The sequence below is a fragment of the Sander lucioperca genome, chromosome 9 (assembly GCF_008315115.2).
Source record: "Sander lucioperca isolate FBNREF2018 chromosome 9, SLUC_FBN_1.2, whole genome shotgun sequence".
NCBI lineage: Eukaryota > Metazoa > Chordata > Actinopteri > Perciformes > Percidae > Sander > Sander lucioperca.
The window spans coordinates 34,919,678-34,946,847 of record NC_050181.1 but is presented as its reverse complement, the minus strand read 5'-3'; the positions used below and the strand labels follow the sequence as shown (position 1 = coordinate 34,946,847).

Sequence of the window (27,170 nt, the reverse complement as noted above, 5' to 3'; positions counted from 1 at the left end):
CTGTGTGTGTGTGTGTGTGTGTGTGTGTGTGTGTGTGTGTGTGTGTGTGTGTGTGTGTCCGTTCACATGTTGAGAAAATATGTGAACCACACAGTCAGGGAAACTACCTAGCACTCCGTAAGGAAGTAGTGAGTTCACTTTAAAAGACGCTGAAGCAAGCATGCACAGGCACGTTCGTCCACGGCAACTCCTACTTCACCAAACAGCGTGTACGATCAAAGAGCTGCGGGGGAATCCACAGGCCGCTCAAAGAGGAAACAGGTCCTGGCTGACACAGTAGCCGGCACCACGTCCTCCTCCTGCATCAAACTGTTTAGCAAATAGTCGCCAGCAGAGCTGCCGATCGAGTCGGGCGGCATTCTGTGTCTGAGGAGATGCACGCCGCTTGCATGTGCCACTTCCCATGTGATCCCAACAGATCATCCATCGTCCAAAGGGTTAAATTCATATATAGGGTCGGGCATCGTTTTGATTTGAACAATTCTGATTCCAAATTCCGATTCTTCCTTTCTAATCCGGATCTTACTGATTCTGGATTCCGATTCTTTGAGGGGTGGAGTTGAAACGGGTCACATGTAGGGCTGCACAATTTATCGCAATTGTATCGAAATCGCAATATGGACTAGTGCAATATCCAAATCGCATGGGCGCGAAATATTTGTTAAAGGCAAAATATGTGTCAAACCATTCTGAATGAAGTATTGTGGTGCTGCAGAGACGTCCCGACTTACAAATGGTATCCTACAGAGACTTAAGAAAAGCATCTTTGTTTGGTACAGATCCTCGCAAAAGTTACACTATAATCATTTTAATTTCTTTCAGTGTTAATCATTTTCAATGAAAATGAGAATGATACAAAAACGATAATTCCCTCCAATATCGTGAATCATATCGCAATCGCAATATCAGTCAAAATAATATATTATTTTCCTCATATTGTGCAGTCCTAGTCACATGCTTATTTCACAGATAAGAGGGACATTTTGTATTGATTTACAGTTTTACCGGGCTTTTACAATGTACAGTAAAATAAAGCCACACTTTAGAGCGCCGCAAGTCTCGCATTGCCAGACCTGCCTCCACAGCGCTGCGGAGGAAGGTCTGGCATTTGGCATTTCTTTAAACCAATCACAAACATCTTAGTTTCTGCGGAACGTGTTTGTTCAAAAGTCGCGCAACAGAAAACTCAGATTGGACAGATAGTCTAGCTAGCTGTCTGGATTTACCCTGCAGAGATCTGAGGAGCAGTAGTAGTCCTCATAAATCCACCGGAGTTTAGAATTCCGACACAAAGAAAGCGGAAGGTGAAAGGACATCCGGCGGATCTTCCGGCGGCACCTGAACAAACCCGGAAATGAGACGTAGTCGAAATAGACTAGAGCGCCGCTTACTGTGCTCCATGGCTGAAACACAACACGCGTATAAAATTTGGAACCGATGATCAGATTCGAAACCACATTTTCCAAACGATTCCAAAAAAAAAATACAATTCCATTGGAATCGGAATTTTTGACACCGGTTCCAAGTTGGAACCGCTTATCGGTGCCCAATCCTATACGGAGACAGAGGAAGGAGATTCAAATCCATCCCCCCCTCTATCTCAAACTGTACAGGGAGTCCTGCAGCCCTTTTTTTTTGTATCTAATCCTTGCATTAAGCAAGACATTGTTCGACCACCGAGCCCCCTCTTCCTTTTACCAATCAATTTACATGCATCCCACGTCACGTTAAACCCTGCCAGCAATCGGGGTTGACCAACTCACACAGCTCCAAATGCAGCCCGTGCCACCAAAGCTGCTAGAGAGTATTCGAAGGAGGAGTTTTGAGTCAAAAGGTCACATTTCTACCTCTACGTCAAACACGCATCTCAATAAGTATTACTTGAGGAAGTGTGCTGTGCCATCCATTTAAATGAGGGAAGGAAATGAAAAATTCTTGTGAGTACAGCTTTTGCCAATACAGGGGGTTAGTGTTTGTTTTTCGAAGAATTGCAGCAGACGGGCTCATGACCAGACCTGATAGCATTAGACAAGGGCAGCTGTTCACGGGCGTCACCATCTCCATTTCTAATAAAACAGCATAATCCTGATTTTACTTTTGCTAGTTACGCCAGTGCGCGTAGGTCATACGCGCATAGACACACATTTATGTGTCAAATAGTAACGCAGTGAGTACCAGTAGGTGCTTTCATGAGAAAGACACGGACGGATTTTGTTCACACACGTGTTCATATCTGCATCTGAATTCCGAGGCACTTCCTCTTGGCTAGTGTCTGTCATCATGAGGCTGTTCACTCCTTCTTAATAAAACGTGATGAGTGCCACACCAAAACCAAACCCTTGTCATCAGCGTGAAGGCACGGAGTGTGTGATCCTCAGCCTCCACTTCCAGTGTGTGGTGTGACCATGTTGATGGGCGTTGAGAGGAGGCTTTGATGGCGGTGAATGGGGTACTAATGAGTAGGCCTTATCAATGGCCGGTCTGTATTCTGTCCTCCTAATGGTCAGGGGGAGCATCAACCGAGCTGTTGATGCTCCATGTAACCTTCTCAGCCACTTCCCTGTGTGTGGCCTCCACTTCAACCATTACACCAGGTTCATAATCTAATTGGTTCATGGACTACAATGGCAATGTTAGAAGCGATTATCCAATTGCATAATCGACTAATGTGAAGGAAGTGGCTGGTTTTTATATTTATAAAAAAAAAAAAGTGATTTTCTTTCTCTGGAATAATCTATTGTGCTTTCCAAAAGAAGTTATTATGTGGCAAACACTGTAGGTGGGGCCTGTAGGGAATAATCAGGGCAGAAGGCCCAGACAGCACTGTGCTGAGTAAACCTTGAGCTTAAGCTATCACCTGTTGAATACTATATTCATGAAGCAATGAGTCTCATATATGTGTGTATTTTTCGCTGGTGTCACAGATAACTAACATTAAACCATGTTAGGCAGGCTATACATTCGATGTGTTGCCACCCAAGTGTTGCATAAACGGATGAAGACTGTGAAAGCTGGCAGCAATGCCAGTAAATATGTCTCGTAGTAGAGCAGACTGAGACCAACTGTTGCTTCAGGTAGCCTAAAAAGCGCTTATTATGTCAGCTGTTACTGTGATAGTTTATCGACACATTACAGTCTTACCTGGCCGGTGTTATGTAGCCTACAGTCAGGTCTAGCCGTGTCTCCCGTCAATGTAGCCAAACTGTATCCGTCAACAGACTGGGAGGAGACCTTTCCCTCTGCTGTGTCGCTCACGGCGCAATGTCACAACTAGCTAGCTAATGTGTTTACACCATAGACTGTGAAAAACCAGCTCTACATGGATCTCATTGGCGTCTTCAAAGCTTCGATTCGTACCGCTTTCACTTTTCGCTGACGGTTGGTGTTAATATTTATTTTCGTTTACTTTTTTCCTTCCTAGCGCGTCCAGTTTCCCCCCTCTCCTTTCCTTTTTTTCCTCCACTTGAACGCTCCGCGACGAGAACAGCCGAATTGGGTTGGGAGGAGAGAGGCGGACCAACCGAAAACACTGTCGCACGTTCACCAGCGTCAAGCTAGCTATCGTTAACATACTTTTTCCGGATACGATTTTCAAAATAAAATCTCCGATGAGGTTTATAAAACTGCAAGTGATACTACTGCAAAAAAATCTAGTTTGTAGTTAGTTAAAGGTAGTAAAAAGTCCCAAATGATAAATAATTCCTCCTGATAGTGTTTTGAATTTACATGAACCAGTAACATATTGATGCATTAAAGATTATTGGCTTCATATTTCTAGACAATAAGTAGGCTACTATTCTTCTTTCACAGAGGCTGAGTAAATGCATGGGGTTTAAAATTAACTTTTATGTAACTTGAATCCAGATAATTTGGTCGCATATTACATGTATTCAGGAACTGTGAATTAACATTTCTTAATTGATAATCTACTAATCAGAATAGAAAATCAGTTTTATTGGCCATGTGTGCTTTTGCATACAATTTGACTCTGGTATGTTGCAACTATACAGAGTGTTATTATGGCTGAATAAAGTGTGAACTAAGTACATGAAGTCATAGTGACTTGATCATTTGTTAATGGTGAGCAACAGGAACTATGATACATCCTGCTTTATATCATGAGTCAGAAAAAGCTGAAACAAGGCCAAAGCTCCTGAAATTATCACATTTCTGAAATTTTGTTAACCTAATAAAAGCAATACTGTGCGTATTACACTGTATGAGCTGAATTCATATTGAAGGTAAAGGCCTAATTTGCAGCTTAACTGGTAACTCCAGTTGTCAAACACTGTATATGCAGTGGGGTTAACATTTCCCTCTAAAATCAAAGTCTCCCAAAGAAGAAATACTAATAAGTAACAGTTTTAAAGCTTGCCACCTTTTATTTATCTCCCAAATATCCCTCATTCAGAATGTAGTTAAATCAACAAAAAAACACAACTTCCTGTCTCACACTAGCTCTCTTTGTCTAGCTTTACTGATGAGAAAAGTGAACGCAGGTGTGTTCTGCTATGAGCCATGCAGGGGCGCACTCTCCCTATGTGAATACTTGTACCAAACTAATGTCAGTTTACTTCAAAATGCCATGCAGCCAAGGTGTTTCAACCGTACAACTGTGCTTAGTACATTTAGTTTAGTATGAAGGCCAAGGTAAGTTAGGGTTAGTTAGGGAGTACAAGAATAAACACTGAATTCCTTAGAGATATTAAAGTGGCAATCCTATTCCTTGGTTTAATTTTTTCTTTAAATTACTGGCAAATTAATAAGGACTTGTACATAAAGCTCAATCATTCAGAGTTAACACTATGACATTCAGCGCAAACACAGACAATACACAAGGGTATTAAGTAAAACGTTATTTTATTTAAATTAGCATAAAAAGCAAAAACAAACTAAGAACCATGTATAATAGGCTACATTCAACTTCAAAAAACATTGAAAGAGCATGATGCATATATTTTGTGAAGTTGAAAATAAGCACTTTATAAAAAATAGATATCTACATTGTAACATAATGAACATACAGTATGCATTTCCCAAAGTGGCTATGAGGTCTGTACATTACCCCAATGATATAAAAAAAAAAAAAAAGGTTTCCACCACCAAAGATTGTCAGCAGTACTAAACATGATCTACTTTCTATGGAAGAATATGTATTTGTGACAGGCTCTAAGGCCTTAGCTGATAACAGAACAGGTAATTAAGCAGAAAATCAAACAGAGTAGCTATTCTGTATCCACAAAATCTTGCTGCCCGTCTTTGTCAAAAGCCTAGGTCTTTAGAAATTATTTATTTTAACCACACTGTATTTTAAAAAACTGCTGCCAAATGCAACTTCTGACCACTCTAATCTCTTTCTTTTGGTGTCAAAAGCATTGTGCAACATTAACAAAAACATCATAGTTTACATAAAGTATGAAATGTAAGGAAAAAAAAAATAAAAAATCTCCACCGTGAAATGAAAAGGACCGTTAGGAGTGTTGATAATATTCCAGTCTTTAGAGATACAATCGGGAACCGGGTGGCATGTAACAAGTCACACAGCTGAGGGCTTGATGCTGGAAGAGAACAGTAAAACTGTGGGACTGGTAGGTTACATGCAAGCTGGGTGGTTTTTTTATGCTGCTCTAATGAGCCGGGGGACGTGAAGAGAAAAGCCTGTTTGATTACATATATAAGGAGGGAGGGGAGGGGATGGTTGGAGCAGTAGGTAGTAGAGGCGAGTCTTAATAACAGTGGGACATCTACTCCTGGGCCTCTTTGCCAGTCATCTTGTAGATCTCAGTGGGGCCGTCCACATGGGTGATGGTAGTAGTCAGCTGGATGTCCTCTCCACTGTTTCCCCCAGTATCTCCTGCACACATGGTGGTTAACATCATCAACACCAAAATCACCAAGTGCCAAATGTGAGGTACTTTTACTTGACTCGAGTCTTTTTCTTTTCATGCCACTTTCTACTTCTACTCCGCTACATTTCAGAGAGAAATCTTGTACTTTTTACCCCACTACATTCATCTGACAGCTTTAGTTACTAGTTACTTTACACATTAAGATTCTTGCACACAATACACATGTTTTATTATAAATTAAACTAGCCAACAATATAACGGCCTACAAGTCTAGCTGAAATGATCAGACCATTTAACACTTAGTTGATTGACAGAACTGTTTGGATCATTTTTAAAACGTGAGGATTTCTCTGCATTGAGTACTTTTACTTTTAATACTGTAAGTACACTTTCCTGATGATACTTACATACTTTTACATACGTTAGATTTTCAATGCAGGACTTTAACTTGTAACAGAGTATTTTTTACAGTGTGGTATTAGTACTTTTACTTAAAGTGCTCATATTATGCTCATTTTCAGGTTCATAATTGTATTTAGAGGTTGTACCAGAATAGGTTTATGTGGTTTAATTTTCAGAAAACACCATATTTTTGTTGTACTGTACATTGCTGCAGCTCCTCTTTTCACCCTGTGTGTTGAGCTCTCTGTTTCAGCTACAGAGTGAGGCATCACACTTCTGTTCCATCTTTGTTGGGAGTCGCACATGCTCAGTAGCTAGGTAAGGACTACTAGCCAGTCAGAAGCAGAGTCTGAGGGCATGCCACGCTAGCAGCTAGGCGAGCATTATAACGTGTGTTACAAAGTGACCACGTTTGTCTCTGAAGTAAAGGCTGGACTACAATAGAGCTGTTTGGAACAGTTTGTGAACAGTGTTTTCTGTTGGAGATGGTAAGTCCCTTTGGGGTGGACTTTAGGCTTTTTCACTTTGTAAACCTATAACGTGCACAAAAAGATATATAACACAATAAAGGAAAGGGAAAAAGCCAAAAAGCATAATATGAGCACTTTAAGTAAAGGATCTGAATACTTCTTCCACCACTGCCGGTAGCATGACGTGAAATCAAAACATTTCAACAGCATAAATTTTGTTTGGGATCTCGTTGTGCACATTTCCTCGTATTACTGCAGGCAATGATCCTTTGCATAACACATTGGTTTAGCTGAATTTCATCATAATAAATACTTTGAGCTTATTCGAAACAGAAGAGAAGCTCAAGTTGATAAAATAAATCAAACACAGAGACTGAAACTTGGATAGAGGCGCCCCTGCACTTCAGGGAAAGCTTCCAGAACTTCAAACCCTCTTTTTGCTCTCCCAGTGTCCCTGACGTCAGGAGATGGATGGATGGTTTTCATTACCTCCCTGCTCGCCACCCCCTCCCCTCCCCTCTCCACTGTTCTCTTCCTTTCCGTCTGGAAGGAAGCCTGGTGTCCATTAGAATCACCCTGTCGGGCCAAAGAGAGCCTTCTTTCCCCTGGGAATCTGGGTCCTTCCGAATCAATTACAGCACTGTTATATACAGCATTACTATATTTTTCAAGATGTCACCCCAAAACTTGAAATGAAAAAGTAACAATAGGGTTAATCTGGACTGAATTTAAGTGCCAACAGACCCATCTACTCAACCAATATATTACAACATGAAGACAGGTTCAAGTAAATGTGAAAAAATAATTTATCTTTTGTTTATTACACGGCTTGGTTGAATACTTGATTCTGATTGGTCAATCATGGCATTCTGCGTCTACTATTGTTAAGTACTGCGTTGTTAAGTATAACAGAATGTTGTTAAGTATAACAGACCGTTTGCCAAGTATAACAGACCGTTGCTAAGTATAACAGACCGTTGCTAAGTATAACAGACCGTTTACTAACAGACCGTTTCTAAGTATAACAGACCGTTTACTAACAGACCGTTTCTAAGTATAACAGACCGTTGCTAAGTATAACAGACCGTTGCTAAGTATAACAGACCATTTGCCAAGTATAATAGACCGTTTGATAACAGACCGTTCCTAAGTATAACAGACCAGACCGTTGCTAAGTATAACAAACCGTTTGCTAAGTATAACAGAACGTTTGCTAAGTATAACAGATTTACTTGCTAAGTATAACAGGCGTTGCTAGGTATAAAGGCCGTTTCTTAGTAAAACAGACCGTTGCTAAGTAAAAGTTAACCATCCCGACCAGGACGTCATCAGAGGGTAACCTCTGTATGAGTAGTCGTGTAATAAGCCGTGTAATAACCAACACCACCCTGTCAGGGTTCTAATAATGGCCGGCTCACTCTACATTATCCCTTACATATTGTCTAGTATATTCAATTCTTTGTCTAGCTTAACATGTTAAGGATACCAATACTCCTGTGAATCTCTCTCTCTCACTCTCACCAATATAACCACATCCATCTAAGCATCCACATACTGTTGGAGAAATGAGCGTGTGTTGATCGTGTGGCAATAAAGGATAATGAAGAAGTCTGACTTGTTTGGTTCTTATCGGACCCCTTCAGTGGACCCCGATTCACTATTAAACAGTTATCGGTACATGGGTAGCGCCATCGTGCACCCGTTTTTTTGACTACTATAAAGCAGTATAGAGCCTTTACAACTTACACCCCATCCCTCTTATTTCTTCAGAAAGTTAGTAGAGACGTGTAGTTACCAGTGATGCACTGACCACTTGACTGCTCGTCTCCGTAACGCTTGTGAGACGGCGCGTAGAGGAACATGATGGCAAAGACGTACAGGTTCCACATGCCGTAGATGCCGGTGAAGAAGGCGCTGTTCACCTGCACCGTGTGCTCTCCCCAGTGCCAGTGGCCCTCATTCACCTGGACACAGACAAATGACAAAAGCATACCAAATTCTGTTACTGTTTATAGGGTGGAGCGTTGGATTGTTTGGGACAGTGGCAAAATAACTTCGACAGTCACTGTTAGGGCTGCACAATATAATGTTTTTTTATAGTGATCGAAATATCAACTGTGCAATAAACACAGTGTGAAAGGCCGCGACATAGCGCGAAAGACACTAAGAGATTTTTTGAGTTAGTTGAAGCAGAGTACAAATAGAAAACGACACTTTAAAATGTGACTGTTTTTCTCTTTTATTGGTGCCTTTTATGTTCAATTCAATGTTCAATAAATGTTGGGGGGAAAAAAATGTGTTCCGTTTTTTGAAGTCCACAAGCAATTTGTTGTATTATTTATGTATGTATCAGAATACTGAAAGCAGCAGTACTGAGTAGACTTGAATATCCGTTTGTATCGCAAGTATTATCGTCATCGCGATACTCAACAGCGCTATCGCATATTTTCCTCATATCGTGTAGCCCTAGTCACTGTAAAATAAATGTGAAAAAATAACAATTACCACCTAAATAGTCCTGTGGACAGCACTAAGTCTGATTTCAGAACATTACTGCTCTCACCTGACTGATGATGAAGAAGATGACAGTCATGGCAGCACAGGTCAGAGTGACCAGCATGAGGAACTTGAACCTGAATATCAGACCCTAAGGGGCGATAAAGTGGACGAGTTAGTGCAAAAACAGCTAATCACAAACATACCCAATGTAGCAGAGAAATCATTTTGTATGGTCATGGTTTTTTGTATTGGGGATAATGAACTATTAGAAATGCAAACACAGGATGAAGACACACCTCATAGTGCAGCCGCCTGGCCTTGGACATGGCGGGCAGGGACGTCCTCTTACCACTGATGTTGCGAAAGACTTGAAAAACCATGAAGCAGAGGAAGAGGAAGTAAAGACAAGCACAGATCCCTGCCACAATTATAAACGCCATCTGAGGCAACACCAGTCAAGGAAATAACCAAATAACACCATCCTTAAAAAAAAAAAAAAAAAAAAAAGAGTGGTGGTGATTCAGTTAGGAACACTCTTTTCATAGATCTAACTGTTTATTGCAACAAATGGAAAATCCAGTTATGCTTGGCGCTGATGACTCAGCTCGATAGTGCTCCCTGGACCAGCCAAGCAGCATGCTAAGCTGAAACAGGGAGCACCATGCAGAAATCCCCCCTGGTTATAAAAAAAGAGCCAAAAGAAAGACAGTGAAAACCATTTTAAACTGCGAGTCATGTTAGGACTCTGAACTAGGAAGGTGGAGGCTGGGTGGGGGGCCAGCAGCTGTGAGTGAAGCAGCGTCAGTGTAGCAGGGATCAGTGAGGAGGGAGTAACATTAAAGGCTCTGACACACCAACCCGACGGCCGACCGTCTGCAGAAAAGGCAGTCGGACTGATCAGTCGGCTCCCGTCTCTCAAAAAAAGTGCCTCGGAACACCGAAGCGACGCCGACTTGAGCGTACGTTCTGCGCGTGCGCAAGACATAATACCTCTCCATAACAGCAGGCGGCGCTAATCTGTATTGTCGCCCAAAAAAATGAAAACCGGAAATGACGGAGCATCTCTCTACACCTAGTAAACACAGAGCACGCTGTCGTCAGTCATTGTTTTCATCAGAGAGTGTCGATAGTAGTCAAGAAGGATCGTTGTTGTCATTACTCGCTGAACGGAAGAACATACGATGGCTAGCAATAAGAAGATACTGGCGTTGTCAGCTCTCGGGCTTCTTCTTGTGGAAGAAGCACTGATTCGCTAGTCAAGGGTTACCACTCAAATCGGCCAAATTAAAGCCGACGGCTCCTCCGACTGACGACGACACGGAACACACCAAACAGACTCAAAAGATGTGATAATGGCTGTTTGTCCACGAGTACAGACTTATTGTAAAGCAAGTAGACTGTGTGCTGGTATGCAGGCTCCTGAATGTATACAGTATATTTAGCAGACTGATCCCCGTCTTCCTTAAACCGCTGAGAGTCAGGAACACTAAGCACTGTTTTCTAGGGGTGGATGCTTTTTTTGCCATGATTTTTAAAATATTTTTCCCCCCCTAGAATCTATATTTTTTATTTATTTTCTTAACCAATGATTCACCTTAATATTTTCTGTTTATACGGTACCGCCAACAGCGACTACATCCTATCCGTTTCCAGCAAAACAGACCAAAGCAGAAAATTGTATGTTGTTCTTTACAAATGAAATAAACGTCAGACTGACTGACATGTGATGTGCATCCTTCTTAGAAAACAATTACTTTTTAGAAATGTCACGTCTCTAGAAGTGTATTATTATATATTATTGCTTTTGTTGAAGAAGGAAAAGAAAATCGCAACACTCAATGAATACTGTCAAATCGCAATAAATACAAATCGCAATACAAATCTAATCGGCGCCCATGTATCGTGAAATAACCAAATCGGGACAAAACCTTAATCGTCCCAGCCCTACGGTTTTCATTTTGATGGGACTCAAAAGGAAAAGCAGGAAAGAGGGGAGAGAAGACTGCAAGAAGCAGGGTGTTGGCAGCCGTTTGGGAGGAGGTGTGGAGCTGATTAATCTTGCATTGCTCAGCAAGCAAAGCAAATAAACAGGTACACGCACATAAACACATCATCCCGAGACCCTGGGCAATGCTTTCACATATGGCATTACTGAATTATTTCTCATCTCATTAGTCTAGGGATCCGTTTTCTAGTTCATGCTAAAGCCAACTAGAAGAACTTCTCATACATGTACTGCAGGAATAGGAAGAAGGGCATTGAGTCATGGTAACTTATTGGTACAGTATTGGTAAAGACATGCATTTGTTCCAACAGCAAAAGACTGAACTGTCACTAAAGTGAAAAGCATTTTTTATTAGCTTCATGCGTGTCAGACAAGCTGTTTGCAAGAGAGTGCTATTTTTCTGATACTGTTGTCAAACACGGTTAAAAAAAGGATACAGCAAGCTCCGTTCCTACATCAGACGCCCAGATGCTGTAGAAGGGGTTTGTCAGCTGGACCCCTCTGGTGGCACAAAACCAAAAACACATTGCTTTGTTTCCTCCTCCGAGTGTGTCACAACATTGCATTACAAAAAGCAAAGAATACACACAGCATGTGGATATGAAGCATAAAAATATAAATTAATAATAAAATATATATATATATATATATATAAGATTATTATGTGTTGCACGTATACTTAAAACAAGTCTCTTGTTCTAAATAGTAAAGAAGAAAAAAAAAAAAAAACTTGGTCTCACCTCTCACACATGTCAAAGATAAAAAGGCAGAAGGAGCCAAACACAATGGGTCCGACCTGCTTCCAGTACACTGAGAAACGGTTCCTCTCGGTCTGGTCCTGAGAGAAAAGAGCAAAACAGACTTAAAGATGGGATATACTGGATTACATTTCATACATCACATATAGTGCAAGTCCATTATCACCACAAAACATTCTTAAATCAGGTCATACTGTAGATAACATTGTCCTGTAGCCCAAATAAGCACGGTTAAGCATGTGTCAAGGTACCTGATGGGAATGAGTGCACCAAGCTAATTCGGGATTTATGGTTCTGCTGAGGCTCCACGCAGAGCTAACTCCGTAGCCTATGTAAGTGGCCTGACGTTTATACTTGTGCGTTGGTGTGTGCCTCGATCTCTTTTAGAGAACAGCAGGGCCGGTATGTTCGTGTGCGTGGAGAGTGTGTGGTAGAGCGAGTGAGAGAGTGACAGTGATTAGCTTCGGAGCGAGTACTCTAGAGAGGCATAGTGGGAGAAACAAAGTGTCTGCTCTCTGACCACGGTGGGAAATCTATAGCAGGAAAAGTTAATCCATTAAAACAGCATAAGTTGTGAAACTTGTATAAAGGTCTCTGCATTGTTAAGTATGGAAATTATTATTATTTGTACTTGTGTCACATGTGAAAGCAGTAGGGGTCGCATAGACTAGTCGACTTTAAGCCTACTACACACCGAGCCAATAATCGGCCGTCGGACAGTCTGGCGAGGTCAGTGACTCGAGTCCGTTTGGTGTGTTCTGTGCCGTCGGCCTTCATTTTGGCCGATTTGACATGTATAATCGGCGGGGTGGGCACTGCCGGCAGTCAGACTCAAATGACCCATCTGATTGGTAGAGTGCCAACACGGAAACGGGGAGTGGGATGAGCGTGACTAGAGTCTCTCAAAATCTGACAAAAATCTTTTAAACCGACCTTTGTCGATCGGAAATGAAGACAGTTTCAGCAACTGCATGGCCTATTTTTCGCTTAAAATGTTTTCAGAAACACGTTTCGGTGAACTATTTTAGTACAATATGAGATCGTATTCTGAACAAGCCGCCATGACAGTCTGTCTTTGAATTTCCAGGGAAACCAGACCCATGTCAATCAGCTGCCGGTTTTCATTTTTTGGGCAACAATACAGATTAGCGCTGCCTGCTGTTATGGAGACGTATTACGTCTCGTCGCTTTGGTGTCTTCCGAGGCACTTTTTTGACCAACTCGGGGAGACTGATCAGTCCAACTGCCTTTTCTGCCGACGGTCGGCCGTCTGGTCAGTGTGTCTGGGCCTTTACTCCTCCACAATGACGTTTTGAGCTTGAAGTCGACTAGTCGCTGACCATGTGGTTTTGTCACTGGCAAAATTAGTCAAAAATCCAGCTCGTTTGGAACTCCATTTGAAAGCCACGGAACGATGGCTTTAGAGGACAGAGAGAGCTGCCTGTAGAGGTTTGAATTCCTGCTGCGCTAAAGGACGTTTGCAGTCAGCCATTTCTGTAAAGCAGGGGTCTTCAACGTTTAAGCCAAGGACTCCTTAAACATACACGTGGCACAGTGAATCGTTAGGATTAGCTGTATCTGTGGATGGCTACCTTAGTGACTACCTTACCTATAGGCCAGTAAGCCTATCATCAATGTGTTGTTTTTTTCACAAAGAAGCTGATTTATATTTGCTAATAATATGTTGGAATTATGTTAAGACATTTAAATTTTTGAAAATTTTTTAAAATAAATTAACAATAATTTTGTGGACCCACTAGGGGCCCCGGACCCACTGTTGAAGATCTCTGGTGTACAGGAGTTACATGCTAACGTTACAGGGTGTCCAGCATTGGATCACTGAAATAGAGCGCGGAGCCCAACGTAGGTGGTATGAGTCGCACTACACTTAATGGCCATTTAAATTGTGTGCGCACATAACTAGGCATAAACCCAATGCATTGGTTGCCAACGAGGACGGACAATTTGTTTGCACAAACTTTTGACTCACTATCACAGAGATAGTATAGGAGACATATTTACCGGGACTGGTGTGCGTAAAGTTACCGCTGGTAAACCCAGTACTATCAGTAGCGTGTTGAAGCACAAACTGAAAAATGGGTAACGTTAGTTAAGCTCACTGGAAAAGCACTTGCTGATAAATTGGACAGTGCAAAATGCTAGAAAGGCTAAGCTGCACAAAGCAAGCGTCTTAAAAGGAGAATTCCGGTCAATTTCAACACGTAGCTCTGTTGTTTGGAAATTTGGAGTGCTGGCAGTAGCAAAAAAAACGAAAACAATCGGTGCTGCCTACACCGTGTTATTCCCCTGCTAGCGTTAGCACCAAGCCCAAGCCCAAGCCTCTAAACATGCGTGAAATGTCATTACAAGTGCCTACCCATGTGCAGCGATTCCTAGCAGGGGGATAACACGGTGTAGGCAGCACGGACGGTTTTAGTTTTTCTTGCTACTGACAGCACTCCAAATTTCCAAACAGAGCTACGTGTTGAAATCGACCGGAATTCTCCTTTAAGAAAATCAATACAAGGGTTGATATTAAAGGGTGATAAAATACAGGTACATAGAATGCAAAGCAGTCGCTCCTCCTGTGATTTTATTAGGCTAATGACTGAGAAAAAATGTCAATGACATCATCAGCAACTAGTCGCTGCGACTTGACTTTCATTACATCAGTCAACTTTAAAAAAATCTGAAGTCATGGAACCCCTAGAAAGCAGTAGCACAGGTGTGCTGAATAACATGGTAGCTCCAGAGTGCACAATACCAAGGCCATGGAACTTGCTTACGTTAATGCAATGCTGCCCTAATCAGTGTTATTAGATACAGCTGTGCTTTTCCTGACAGGTCAAGGGGTCTGTCGTGCATCCGCGTTAAAACCGCTCTGCGCTGGCCTATCCATTGTTAGCAAACAAGTCTGCAGGTCAGTTAAAAAAAAAACATCAAACATTAAGTTACGTAAATGGGGCCGTGTACAGTACCATGAGGTGCTCTCCGCAGAAGATGATCCAGAAAGAGAGCAGCATGGAGTAGAAGACGCCTTGCCTGATGTCTCCAAAAAGCAGCATCCAGGTCCAGTTGAAGCCAACAGAGAACCACTCCACTGGGATGTTGATGAATGTCATTGAGATACCCAGAGCGAGGATTACCCTGAGGGAGCAAAAGCAGTCCTAAAACTAGAACGGCACTCGAAGAGCACAGACCTCCGCCAAAGCATATCTCACAATGTGAATGTATTGTGAATTCTGCTATCGGGAACTCATTTTTCTCATTATTCCGACACCACATGAATGCTGCACAAATGCCCTATCTTGCAACTAAAGTGGTAAGAAGAAGAAGAAAGTTGGCGGAGGCTACTATACTTTTTAGCAATCATTACCAACAGATGAGGGTAGCAGGATTATACAATTTAATGAATTTGTGCCATCACAAACGCCAACCACGCATATGTGTTTAAATACAGCTATTGATGCTTAAGGATTGCTTTACATTTTAAATGAATATCAATAGCAGTATACTTCCTGTAGCATTAGCAGCCATGCTGGTGTGAGATTAAATCAGCTACAACTTTTGAGGTAACTTTCCTTTGCAAACTTTTTTTTTTTTTTTTATTGTTGAACAGTGTTGGCGGATTCAATTTATGGTCACTTTAATTGGGCTTTGCACCTGATTCTGGACTACATGTTTAACACTGACACAATCAATGTTTTAGAGCAAGGCTCCATCTGCATCTGCTGAAGCAGGCTCATTAAATCTCGAGACATTATTGATTAGATTAGCCATTCAGCTAGAAGCACAGAGTGTCCCTACTGAGCGATCGAGTTCTACAATGTGTATGTACTACTTTTCCTAACCTCCCTCAACCTTGAAATCAAGACATTTAGAGAGAAATAAGGCAATGAATTAGGAACACATCGGCCTACAAAAAGACAGACTAGAGGTTGTTTTCTGTCTGCAGCAGGTCCCTGCATGCCGCCAATAGGTGAAAGGATGATTGCAAATAGATAGTTGAGAGGGCAAAACACAGTAAGAGTGTGTGTGTGTGTGTGTGTGTGTGTGTGTGTGTGTGTGTGTGTCATAGAGAGAGAGACAGGGTGGGGAAATAAGGAGCAGATAAAAGTATAAACGTTTTTTGTAACCGCTGTGGGTAATAGAAGTAATGTAACACAGGTTCCGTGTGTGTGGAATAAAACAAAGGGCTTTTTAGTTAATGTGGTAGAGAAATTTTAAATAGACTTTTTACACAGCACATTTTGACACGTGATAGCAGGAAGAGCACAGGTGTGACTAATAACATTCATTATGTCTGCGTTCCATTTGGGTGAGCCAGTTCCTGGGCCCTGCATGCTGTGCATGCTAACTCACTGACGCCAGCCGTGTTCGACACCCATCCCTCATTCACTCACTCACTATTCCCTATTTAGGGTTTATTATTAAATAGTGAACTGTATAGGGAATGACCAAACGTGATTTCGGACACTCACCGAAAATATCGTTGTGTCAGTAGATGCGCCGGATATTTGTGTGACAGAGGCGCAGTTTTGGTGGCACATGTGTACGTTCAAAAGTTGTTTTAGTCGTGCAACAGAACAGACAGATAGTCTAGCTAGCTGTTTGGATTTACCCTGCAGAGATCTGAGAAAAGGTTAACCCTTGTCCTCATAAATCGACCAGAGGTTAAAGTGCCAACACAAAGAAAGCCCAAGGCTCAAGGTGCATTTCAGTGGCCCAAGCAAGGTATCGTTCATCTGGGTATCCTATTCCCTCCCCAGTTAAAAGACCTAGTTAAAGTTAATTTGGAACCATTATTTAATAAAATCTCTTGTGATGTTAATAGATGGGGCAACTCTCAATCTCTCAATAGCAGGGAAGGTCAATGTTATAAAAATGGTTTGTGTTCCCCTTCCTCTGGAGGTTTCCTTGTCATTTTAAATGGTTTGACAAGATAAATATATTTATATGGAAATGTAAAAAACCCAGCTACATTTTTATAGATGCCAAAGACCGATTGATAAAGGAGGTTTGGGTCTACCAAATATGTTGTATTATTCCTATGCTTTTAACTTAAAAAAGGCATCTGGCCCACTGGTCACTTCCTCCTGAGAGAGACCCACCCCGGTATTGTATTGAGCAATCTGTTCTTGCCACATTATCGCCCTTACAAAGCCTGTCTGTCAAACTGTATGGTGAGGCAAAAACACATCTGATAATCTCTCACTTAAATGTCGTTTGGACCAAAGTGGACCGGGAGCCTGGACAGCCCTCAAAAAGACATGGGAAAGGGATCTGAGTATAACACTGGATGATGAGGAGTGGGACAGAATCTGTAGGATTATTAAAACTAGGTCACGTGGGCGCCTGGTTAGCTCACCTGGTAGAGCGGGCGCCCATATGTATAGGTTTACTCCTGGACGCAGCGGCCGCAGGTTCGACTCCGACCTGCGGCCCTTTGCTGCAGGTCATTCCCCTTCTCTCTCCCCTTTCAAGTCTAAGCTGTCCTATCCAAATAAAGGCCTAAAATGCCCAAAAAATAATCTTGAAAAAAAACTATGTCACGTGATTTGAGGGTGCGCCTCATCCAGTTCAAGATTACGCATCGCTTCTATTGGACTCCCTCCAGATTGTTTAGCATTGGTCTAAAAGACACGCCAAATTGATGGAAATGTAAGACAGAGGACGGCCAATTACTTCATGTCCTATAGTCCTGTGATAAGGTCCAGGAATTTTGGACCGGCATACATGATAACCTATGTCGGATTGCAGGGACCCAGGTTCTATTCATGCCCCAAGATTATTTGTTCTGGGAGATGGAATGGGGGTGGGGGGGGGGAGATATGATCATTTTGCAAATTGTATGTTTTGTATGTTTAAAAAATAAAACAGTGTATATCACAAAAAAAGAAATGTATTTGGATGTTTAAGTAATAACTGTTTCCCTATGAATTAGACCATCCTAGACCATTTCTACATTAAGAGTTCCCACTCTCATCTATCCTGATAGTTTAGGAGGAAAGTCTGAGGTGTACTACTTTGACACCTCTATGGACTAGCGAGACTCTGGTACAGCTTTTACAGCATGAAAAAATCATCCGCTGTCCACAAATAGGGTACGAGCCGCACTTCCTGAGAGCTGGCCGGTCATTTGGGAGCAAGAGCCTTGAGCCGGAAAATACAGAGGGAAGGAGAGAGACGCCGACTGTGTCTGTGCGCACGTGGTGTCTGAGCTGGTGTGCATGTCCTGAATGTGTGTATGCAGCATGTGTCGGTTGAGTGCTAGCTTGCAGATTTTGTAACATGTTTCACGCTTCGCCGGGCACTTCCTGTGGCGCCGAGCACTGCCTCTTACTGATCCGTCTTCCCAGCGTGGCAGGGGGTTAGACAAACGCTACACTGTGAGCATAGCTTCGGCTATCCACTGCATGGTATTCAAACCATCTGCTTCAGGCAAAACTACCTGTATTTGCTGCTCTAAACTTCATGGACTTGTGTTAAAAAGGGACAGTTCACCCCTTAAAATCTATTTCCTCTTGGGCCATTTATCAATCTAGATTGTTTTGGTGTTGCGGCCGTAGAGATGACTGCCTTCTCTCAAACATAACGAAACAAGATGGCCCTCGGCTTGTGGTGCTCAAAGCGCCAAAAATAAATAAATAAATAAAATACAATGTCTCTTTCCAGAAATCATCACGTGGTTACTCAAGATAACACACAGACCTAGTTGTGAGCAGTTTCATGTGGGAACTATTTTCTTTCTACTTAACTACACCTGTCAACCATACTGCATCAATGCACAGAGTCAAGTTACCAGACATGAGCTCTCTCTGGAACAAACAGGTAGCCCAGAAAGCTATGAGAATCATGGGTGATTCTGGCCATGTTCTTTCAGCAGCAACCTGTAACATCCAGAGCTTGTAATCCTAAAGAAGCAGAATGCTTTGGCAACCTGTGTGTGCTTCGTTGCTCTTGCCTGGGTTACCCTGGGTTTGTTGACCTGCTGCTACTAATACGTTGGTTGATTCAATGATTGCGATGGTGTTTTTTTCTTGTCTGCTTTCCATGTGACTGGTTGACTGCAAAATTGAATTTGAATTGCCCTTTCTGGGATAAATAAAGTTGTTTTGAACTGAAGAAGGAAGCGTACTCTTGGACGAGAGGCTCATGCTTGTGACAGTTTGAGATGTGAACATTAATGCCGTCCTCCACAGCTGAGCTGTAACGTTAGCTAGCTCAGGTGAGCTAGCAGTATCGGTTAGCTATAAACCGATCTCCACAAGCTAGAAATGTAGGACCACAAGCCTCTCCTCCACGAGTACGCTTCCTTCTGCGCTGTGATACGGTTGGCGGGTGTAGTTTGTTAGAAAGAAAATAGTTCCTACATGAAACAGCTCACAACCAGGCCTGTGGATTATCTTGAGTAACCGGGTCAGGATTTCTTTTGTTTGGCGCTTTGAGCGCCGCAGAGTCATGGAATTATGATGCCTAAAGGTAGCCTGGTCCTACCAGACTCTGGTACATTTCATTTGTACAGAGACTCTGGCCACTCTCCATTGACAAGTGTTAACTTCCTTGAAGGCGGGTACTCTGTTGAAGTTTAAAATTATTGGATCTGCCCAGAGCCACTCTGGATCTGCCATAACCAAATCGCTAACGTTAGCTAACTACAACTCCTTCACCACTAACGGAGCGAGCTGGAAAATCAAACTTATCCCAAACCCCGTGGGGAGGAGGGCCACAACATCATGGCCACCAACAAAACTCAGCCAAGATTGTTCTTGCTCGGGCTTTAACTTCTGGATATTCGGCAGCGTTGCCACAACGGACCGAATGGCTTCGCTCGCATCTTTCTCCGCCGCCATTACGGAACTACAACTCTCAAACTAGCGCACAACCTCAACGGCATCGTTCTCAGCCACTCCCTCCGTTCGCTGATTGGACCGGTAAAGTTTGGCCGGAGAAAACCCGCGAATATACCGCAAACCCAGACGACGTACTGAAGGGAGTACGTAGGAGGGCGGAGCCAGGCTAGCCTAAAGGTATAATTCGCCCACAATATTAAATATGGCGCTAACAATACAATGGGGAACACAGAACACCGCTGAGATACAGAAGAGGAGGGAGGTGCCTTACTTCTCCAGCAGCACAGGGGGTCTGCTCATGAGGGTGATCCGTCTCCAGTACCAGATCATGATGATGAGGATGCTGGGCGTGAGAAATGTCTTCATGGCAAACCACACTTTGGTGAAGCCTCCATTCTGGTGGATGCTCTTGGAAAACAAAGAATCAGTGTCAACTATTTGTGTTGTGTATGTTGTTGTATTGGCAATAAGGGGCTAACGCTAACATCATATCGCTCAGTGGCCAATATTGTCTCCGCCATAAATGAAAAAGGACACTTGACTCAGTGGGTCAACATTAAGCAACGTACCAAAAACCTTCCAATACAATTCCCAATCAAACGCCAACTTACAACAAGACGAATGTCTTTGATTTCTCCGATCCCCACATTGACCTTCTTCCGCTCGTTGACGGGCAGGCGGATGTTGAGTAGGTAGTACTTATGGGCCACGCTGCCGACCTCCATGAAAGGCAGCAGGTCACACTCATAGTAACGCCCCTCGTTCTCAAAGGTCTGCAAAACACACAGCAACACACCATATCTGGTTTAAAACGCATGCATCTAAAGATCAGACACTGTAAAACTGTCTCAGTCAGGCTGTCTTTATTTTTTGAATAGTTCTTGTATTCTATCCGATTTATTATTTCTTGTATATTCGGTATGTGTGCTGTGTGTCTGATATTTTGCTGCTGTTGGCACTGAAATTTTCCAATTTGGGATCAATAAAAGTGTCTGAGTTGAGACATTGACCACTATCAGCTGGAGGAACAGGTGTAAGTGTCCAGCAGTAATAACAAAAATTGCCAAAGTGCCCTTAAACAAGGTTGTAAATCACTCCCATGAATATCCAACACTGGCATTTGTAAAGCATGATTATAATTAGCAGTATTTCTAACTCACAGTATTTAAGGCTCAAAAGAAAGTGTGTGAAAACTGATGATAACCAAGCTACTTAGATTTAAAAGAATATTACTTATTTATCATCTGCAACTCAATATATGGTATTTGTCTAGAATAGGTTGTTGTTGGTATTCTCAAGATGCATCTTGGTGAGGGCACAGAGTCATTTCCACACCTTGGCAGTAGTGAAGTTGCAGCTGAGCTTCCTCTGCTCGTAAGAGTGAGCCATCTCTGTCCACTCACTGACCGTGTCGTCTCTGTAGGCCAGGCCCACGTCAATGGTGGCCAACGCGCCATCCTCTGGAAACAATTACCACAGCAGCAATTCACTTTCAGATCAGTATACACCTTTAGTAGACATTGTCATTGTTAAAAGACTTTGAGTATGCATGCATGTCAATAAACATCCCCAAATACACAAAATCTAAAATTACATCCAAAGAATTACACAGCGCTTGTAGAAGACATTTGTGTGTTCTGAAATGGATAAATACACTGAATAATCCCTCGTTTCCACTGCATGGTTCGGCTCAGTGCAAGCCATTTTTAGTACCAGGTGCTTTTATCGACCCCCCCCCCCCCCCCCTCCCTCCTCCCACCACATCTGTCTATATGTGTTACATTAACGCACACCTGTGGGACTACCATCTCATTGCATATTCTTTTTATTCTCAATTCCATTAACCTTTGCACATTCTCTAGAATACATCTTTGCACATTCCTGCAGCCCTTTCATTTAAAAAAAAACAAAACATTGTACATATTTATTAAATAGATTTTTTTATATTATATATTTATGTTTCTTGTCTATGCAGCAAAACTCCAAAGCAAATTCATTGTATGTGAAAACCTACTTGGCAATAAACTGGATTCTGACTGATTTTAATATACCTCCTCCTTGCACCGCTCTGCTGGCTGTTATCCCAGTGACGGGATCAAATTAAGTCCTGATGACAGACAGCCACGGTATTAAACTGAGACCAGCAGAGTGTCAACACTTCTAGCACTGACACGGAGACATTCCCCTCTATAGTCGGAGCTATATACTGTTCTCCCATGCTAGTGTTTCACATGCTAATACCACTCCAGAGTGGTACAGCGTAAAGAAGATGAGGATAGACATTTCTTTCATTCAAATCATTGAGAAGCGAAGGCTGGATTATCAACTAGACTGGTTATGGTTGGTATATTGTAATACAAACATGCTTATACAAGGTCAAACCGTTTGAGTGTTAATACGTGGTCCTGTCACCTGGAATGAGTCTGAATCGGTGTGATTAACAGGATTATTTCTCTGCATGTAAACCTATTCAGGGATTCAGTCTGCTCTCCATGGTGGCCCGAATCTAGGTTACTTACTACTTGACAGAGTTCAACAAGACCTTGAGCTGGCCTCCGACAGCCCAGCTCAGTGAATTCAACAAAAACATCCAAAGCCAACCTATTAAAACTGCATCTTTAGATCACATTACAAAGCCAAGGGTTCTCTCCTCCAGCACTCCAGAGTGCCTCTTGTGCCGTTGCCGTATGAAACAAGCTGGAATGAAGGGAAAGAAACTCGGTGGCCTGTGCTGTGAGAAAAAAAAAAAAAAAAGAAAAGAAAAAAAATAAGGAGGGGGAGGAGAGGGAACCAGATGAGAACTGGCAGCCGACTGTCTCTGTAATGCCCTCCACTCTGCCGTTGGTCGAGCGCTGGCGCCCTCGAATGTCAGCTCGCTTCATGCAAACATTCCACTTCAGTCCAGCGGCCATCTCCACGGAAACTAAGCCTCCTCAACAGCTGTGTTATTGCTGGACCCTGGCCAAGGGGTGCTTGGTGCAGGGGTGGAGTGGGGCATGCGGGTGAAGTGGTTTATAAGGGCGAACCTCTTCTCTGGGACGCACATTGTTACACAGATAAGGTAGTCAGGGAAGAGATGGCCTTGCGTTCATTTGTCATACAGCTGCAGATCAAAACCCGCCTACCTTTGGCACAGACAGCGTGCTGCTCAGGATTGAGACAGACGAGCCGACGCCATTTTGTTAATTATGGAAGACCTGGCTCCGTTGTTTTGGGGGTTTATTAGCATTTTATTAAATCTGAATCTAGCATCTACTCAGTTCAAGGAATCTGAATCCTGTCAAATCTGTTTTGGTTTTGCTAAATTGAATGAATTAAAAGTTATGAATGTTAATATGATTCTGTTTTATTTTAAGAACGGAAACACAAAGACTACAGCTTTGCCATATGAGTACCCAAAAAAGCTCTTTTTAATTAAATAGGATACAGTATTACATTTTTTAGACTCCGATGAACAAATCATGTATTTTACAAAAAAAAAAAAAAAAAAAAAAACAACATCACTCAGAACCTAACAATAACTGCGGTTCTTCTTTCATCTCTCATCTTATACATACGGACATTAAAAGGCGCTGTAGGTAGGATTGTGAAGATCCAGGACTTAGCCAAAATTTGAAGATCGACAACTTCTTAGTCCCTCCCCCCTTTCCGCTAAAGTGGATTTTTGCAAATCACACTACAGGCTGTAGGTGGTGCCAGAGGAGCCAGATGTTTTTTTATTTTTAGTACCTGCTTCATGTAGTTCTACTGGAACATAGGGTCAGTTTCAGCAAATATGACAGAAAGTTAGTTTTATAAGGCTTACCTACAGCACCTTTAACATCTTTAATTTACTGCTGGATCTAATTTTACATTAAAACAAATAAGTGAGAACAGTCCTATTTGAGAAGGAATCTTCTGAAGCATCAGTGTTGGAGGATAGGATAGAGGAAGTGGATGAAGTAGATTGTAACTCCCAATACTAAAGAAATGGGAGCGAGAGTTGAGCTCAGAGGGGAACGTAATTAATTGGGAGACAGTTTGGGACAACATTTTCCACTGCTCCAAGAACCCAAATCACCAGCAGATCCACTTCAACCTATCCATAGGACATATTGACTCCTCAGAATAGATAGATCTCTAAAGTCATTCCAGTCAACCTGAACAAACTGGAACCTTCCTGCACATGGTCTGGGAGTGTGAACAGGTACATGAGTTCTGGAATAAAACAACATCAATAATATCTGATGTGATAGGATGTCGAATTCCTACTGACCCGATTGTTTTGTTACTTACAAAGACGACTCTAAATTACAACTACTTGGGGAAAAAAATTAGATTGTAAAATTAGATGACATGCATTAACTGATACCTACCTTGCATCAAGCAAAATCGCCTTATACTTATATTCTTACTGTACAACAGTCTAAAGGCTTGGGTATGCTAGAAACAAGCTATTTTGTATGTGTGTCCTTTTAAGCAGGCTCTCCTTAAGCACATATTGTCTCAGGAGAGAAAGCAAAGATAAATGGGTTCAAAACAGTCAGAAAAATCCAGAGCTTAAAAGTGGGAACCGCACTGCTGCAGCACTAGCTGGTTGCTTCTACATGCAGCATCTAGAGTACTCAGCTCCCTCTACATCCACTTGTTCTCACAGCACATTGTGTAGCTCAGAAAGATTAAAATAAGTCTGTAGCGTCTGGCAGAACGACCCGCCTGTAGTCCAGGCTGATTCACTGACTCCTCTGTCTTGCAGCCAGGCAGTTAACAACCCGCAGCCCCCGAACACATTACAGCTGAGGCCAAGAATGTGAACAAGCAAAGGACGCCGATGACTCGGCCACTATTGTAACATGACTGTATAGAGTTTAGACAAGCCAGACCAAAAGGCTGAGTCATATTAAAGTACACCACTAACTTTCAAACTTTTTGTTCTCTACAGCAGGGGTCTTCAACATTTTTTAGGCCAAGAACCCCTCAGCTGAAAGAGAGACAGAGCAGGGACCCCCTACTACATATATTGTGAACATTTAGTTGCATATTAAACTTGGCCGGATGGATGAAAATGGATGGATCAATATTCATATATTATTTATACAGCATGTTGTAATGTTAAACATACATGTGGAAGGCACAGTGAGTCCTTTAGCTTAACTGTATGTGTGGATGGCTACTAAAGTGACTACCTTACGTAGCATTTCATCAATGTTGTGTAAATGAAATGGGTTTTTTTTGTTTTGTTTTTTTTACACAAATAGGCATCTTTGTTAATAATATGTTGGATTCATGTTAATGTATATTTTCAGACATTTTAATTATTGAAAAAAAAAATGCATTCACATAAATGAACAATTTGGCAGCCACCTGCAGTAACTCTGAGGATCCCCTAGGTCCTAAGATCTCTGCTCTACACGATTACAATTGCATCTATTGCTTTTCTGTTAATTACAAATTGGCCTGAGGTGGAGGTATCTAGGCTTACAGCCATTTCAGTGTGGACATAGTCTCGCATTGCCAGACCTTCCTCCACAGCGCTGCGGAGGAGGGTCTGGCTATAGTCCACTCAGCATTCCGGGATGGGAGAAAAACGTGCTCTGGTTTATTGGCATTTCTTTAAACCAACCACAGTCGTCTTGGGCGGTGCTAAGCGTCGCACGGAGCCGCTGCAAAATAGCCTTGGGAAGGAACTTGTTTTGGTGAAACGTGTACGTTAGAGCTGTCAGTCTTCCTCTATAATACCATTCGAATTTCATGTTATTTTTTTTTATATTCAAATAATATTCGAATATTGAATGCTCAAATTCAGCCTGTTATAAATACGTACTACACTACTCAGGCTTATACATTGTCAATGCCACTCTAAGCATGTGGTTGTTGTTACACATTCTGTCCACTAGAGGGACTTCCAACATCAGCCTGGCCTTGAAGGGGATCTACGTCATGGCGCATTGCATTTCTGGCACGCCGCTCTCTGTTTACATTATATTCCACCACGCACACCGCGACAAACACAAATCAACAGAGAGCTGTAATGAAACATTATCTAACAAGTGTATTGAAGCGGCTCGGTTAGCACAATGTCATCATGTTAGAAAGCAAAGCCGAAACAATTTGTCATAAACTAAGTAACAATAGTGTTAGCCACGATGCTAACGACCTTAATAACTAAGCCTAACGGTGCTGTCACTACTATTTTAGTGATTTTAAAAGCAACCTGTTTCTTGCAGATTGTCACCTTACTGAGAATACAGCTGTTAGAAGGTAATATATGAAGTCAAAGCTAACTCTGACAGCTGTAGGGCAGCTAACATAAACTTAAGCTGTCTCCATGAAGCTTCCAGCTAAGCTCCTATAACTCGCGACGCAGTTGGAAAAGAAGAATGAACTAACTATTGATAAGCATTTCGGCTCGGTGGATGTCGATTTTAAAGTCATGTTAAAACTATTTCCCGTCATCCATCCGATTTCCAGCCGCAGCCTGTCACTCCCCCCTGTACTAACTTTACTCGGTACGTAACGTTAGCTCACAATGCCTGGTGTTTCTCACTCCTGTAACTTATTGTTCATCAGACGCGACAATAGAAGAGGGAGATTAGCTAACGTTAGCCAACCTATTTATAAATAATAAAATAAAAATCACATTCGAATAGTAATTTCAGCATTCGAATAGTATTGCTTTTTTTACTATTTGAATTATATTCGACTTTCAGAATTCGTTCCAACAGCTCTAGTGCACGTTCAGAAGTTGTTTAGTCGTGCAACAGAAAACTCAGATTGGACAGATAGTCTAGCTAGCTGTCTGGATTTACCCTGCAGAGATCTGAGGAGCAATTAACCATGGTCCTCAGAAATCTACCGGAGTTTAAATTTACAACATGAAGAAAGCAGAAGGTAACGGGACATCCGAAAACAGACATCCGAAAAGAATGCCATCCGGCGGAATTTCCGGCAGAATGAGAGCAATCCCCAGAAGTGGAACGTCGTGGATATAGACTAGTGTAGACACATGACTCTGTACATCAGAGTTTGTTATAAAGCTCAAGTTGACATTAGCATAGCTATGCATTCTAAGCCATGAAGCAAAAGATGGGATTAAGAGTCTTTCCCAGGCTCTCCTGGCAATCCAGTCACTTATTAGACTCTCTTATCATCCTCTCTAATCCCTTCTTTCAGGATCCCAAGCACCCTGCCAGGATACCAAACTCTGTCTTCTTCCAGATACTACTTATCTGCCTCCTCCCCTCTTCCTTATTCAAGCACTCAGTTGATGCTGTAGGTGCGTCTATCCAGCACTGATGCTCACTGGTGGGCTCCCCTCATGACACTAAACACTAGATATGTGACAGAGCCTGGGG

At 42.2% G+C, this 27,170-nt stretch overlaps 2 protein-coding genes and 1 long non-coding RNA gene across 3 annotated transcripts in view; 1 reads left to right on the top strand and 2 right to left on the bottom strand.

The window, feature by feature from the left end:
* gng12a (guanine nucleotide binding protein (G protein), gamma 12a) overlaps positions 1–3,519 on the bottom strand; it is a 36,838-nt gene extending 33,319 nt beyond the window's left edge. Inside the window, exon 1 of the mRNA XM_031298005.2 lies at positions 3,142–3,519. The gene's annotated coding sequence lies outside the window, so the exon portion shown is untranslated. The remainder of the gene's footprint in view (positions 1–3,141) is intronic.
* Positions 3,520–4,841: 1,322 nt separating this feature from the next.
* wls (Wnt ligand secretion mediator) overlaps positions 4,842–27,170 on the bottom strand; it is a 30,209-nt gene continuing 7,880 nt past the window's right edge. Inside the window, exons 3-12 of the mRNA XM_031298010.2 lie at positions 21,172–21,296; positions 20,448–20,609; positions 20,108–20,244; positions 14,962–15,130; positions 11,966–12,063; positions 11,663–11,726; positions 9,517–9,660; positions 9,285–9,368; positions 8,517–8,685; positions 4,842–5,854 (exon numbers count right to left, since the gene is read on the bottom strand). Of these exons, the coding sequence (XP_031153870.1) occupies positions 5,745–5,854; positions 8,517–8,685; positions 9,285–9,368; positions 9,517–9,660; positions 11,663–11,726; positions 11,966–12,063; positions 14,962–15,130; positions 20,108–20,244; positions 20,448–20,609; positions 21,172–21,296 (1,262 nt within the window). The 3' untranslated portion in view covers positions 4,842–5,744. The remainder of the gene's footprint in view (positions 5,855–8,516; positions 8,686–9,284; positions 9,369–9,516; positions 9,661–11,662; positions 11,727–11,965; positions 12,064–14,961; positions 15,131–20,107; positions 20,245–20,447; positions 20,610–21,171; positions 21,297–27,170) is intronic.
* LOC118495789 lies at positions 16,505–26,713 on the top strand. Its single transcript, XR_004898224.1, has 2 exons — positions 16,505–16,547; positions 26,569–26,713. It is a non-coding gene; the product is annotated as an uncharacterized LOC118495789 (long non-coding RNA).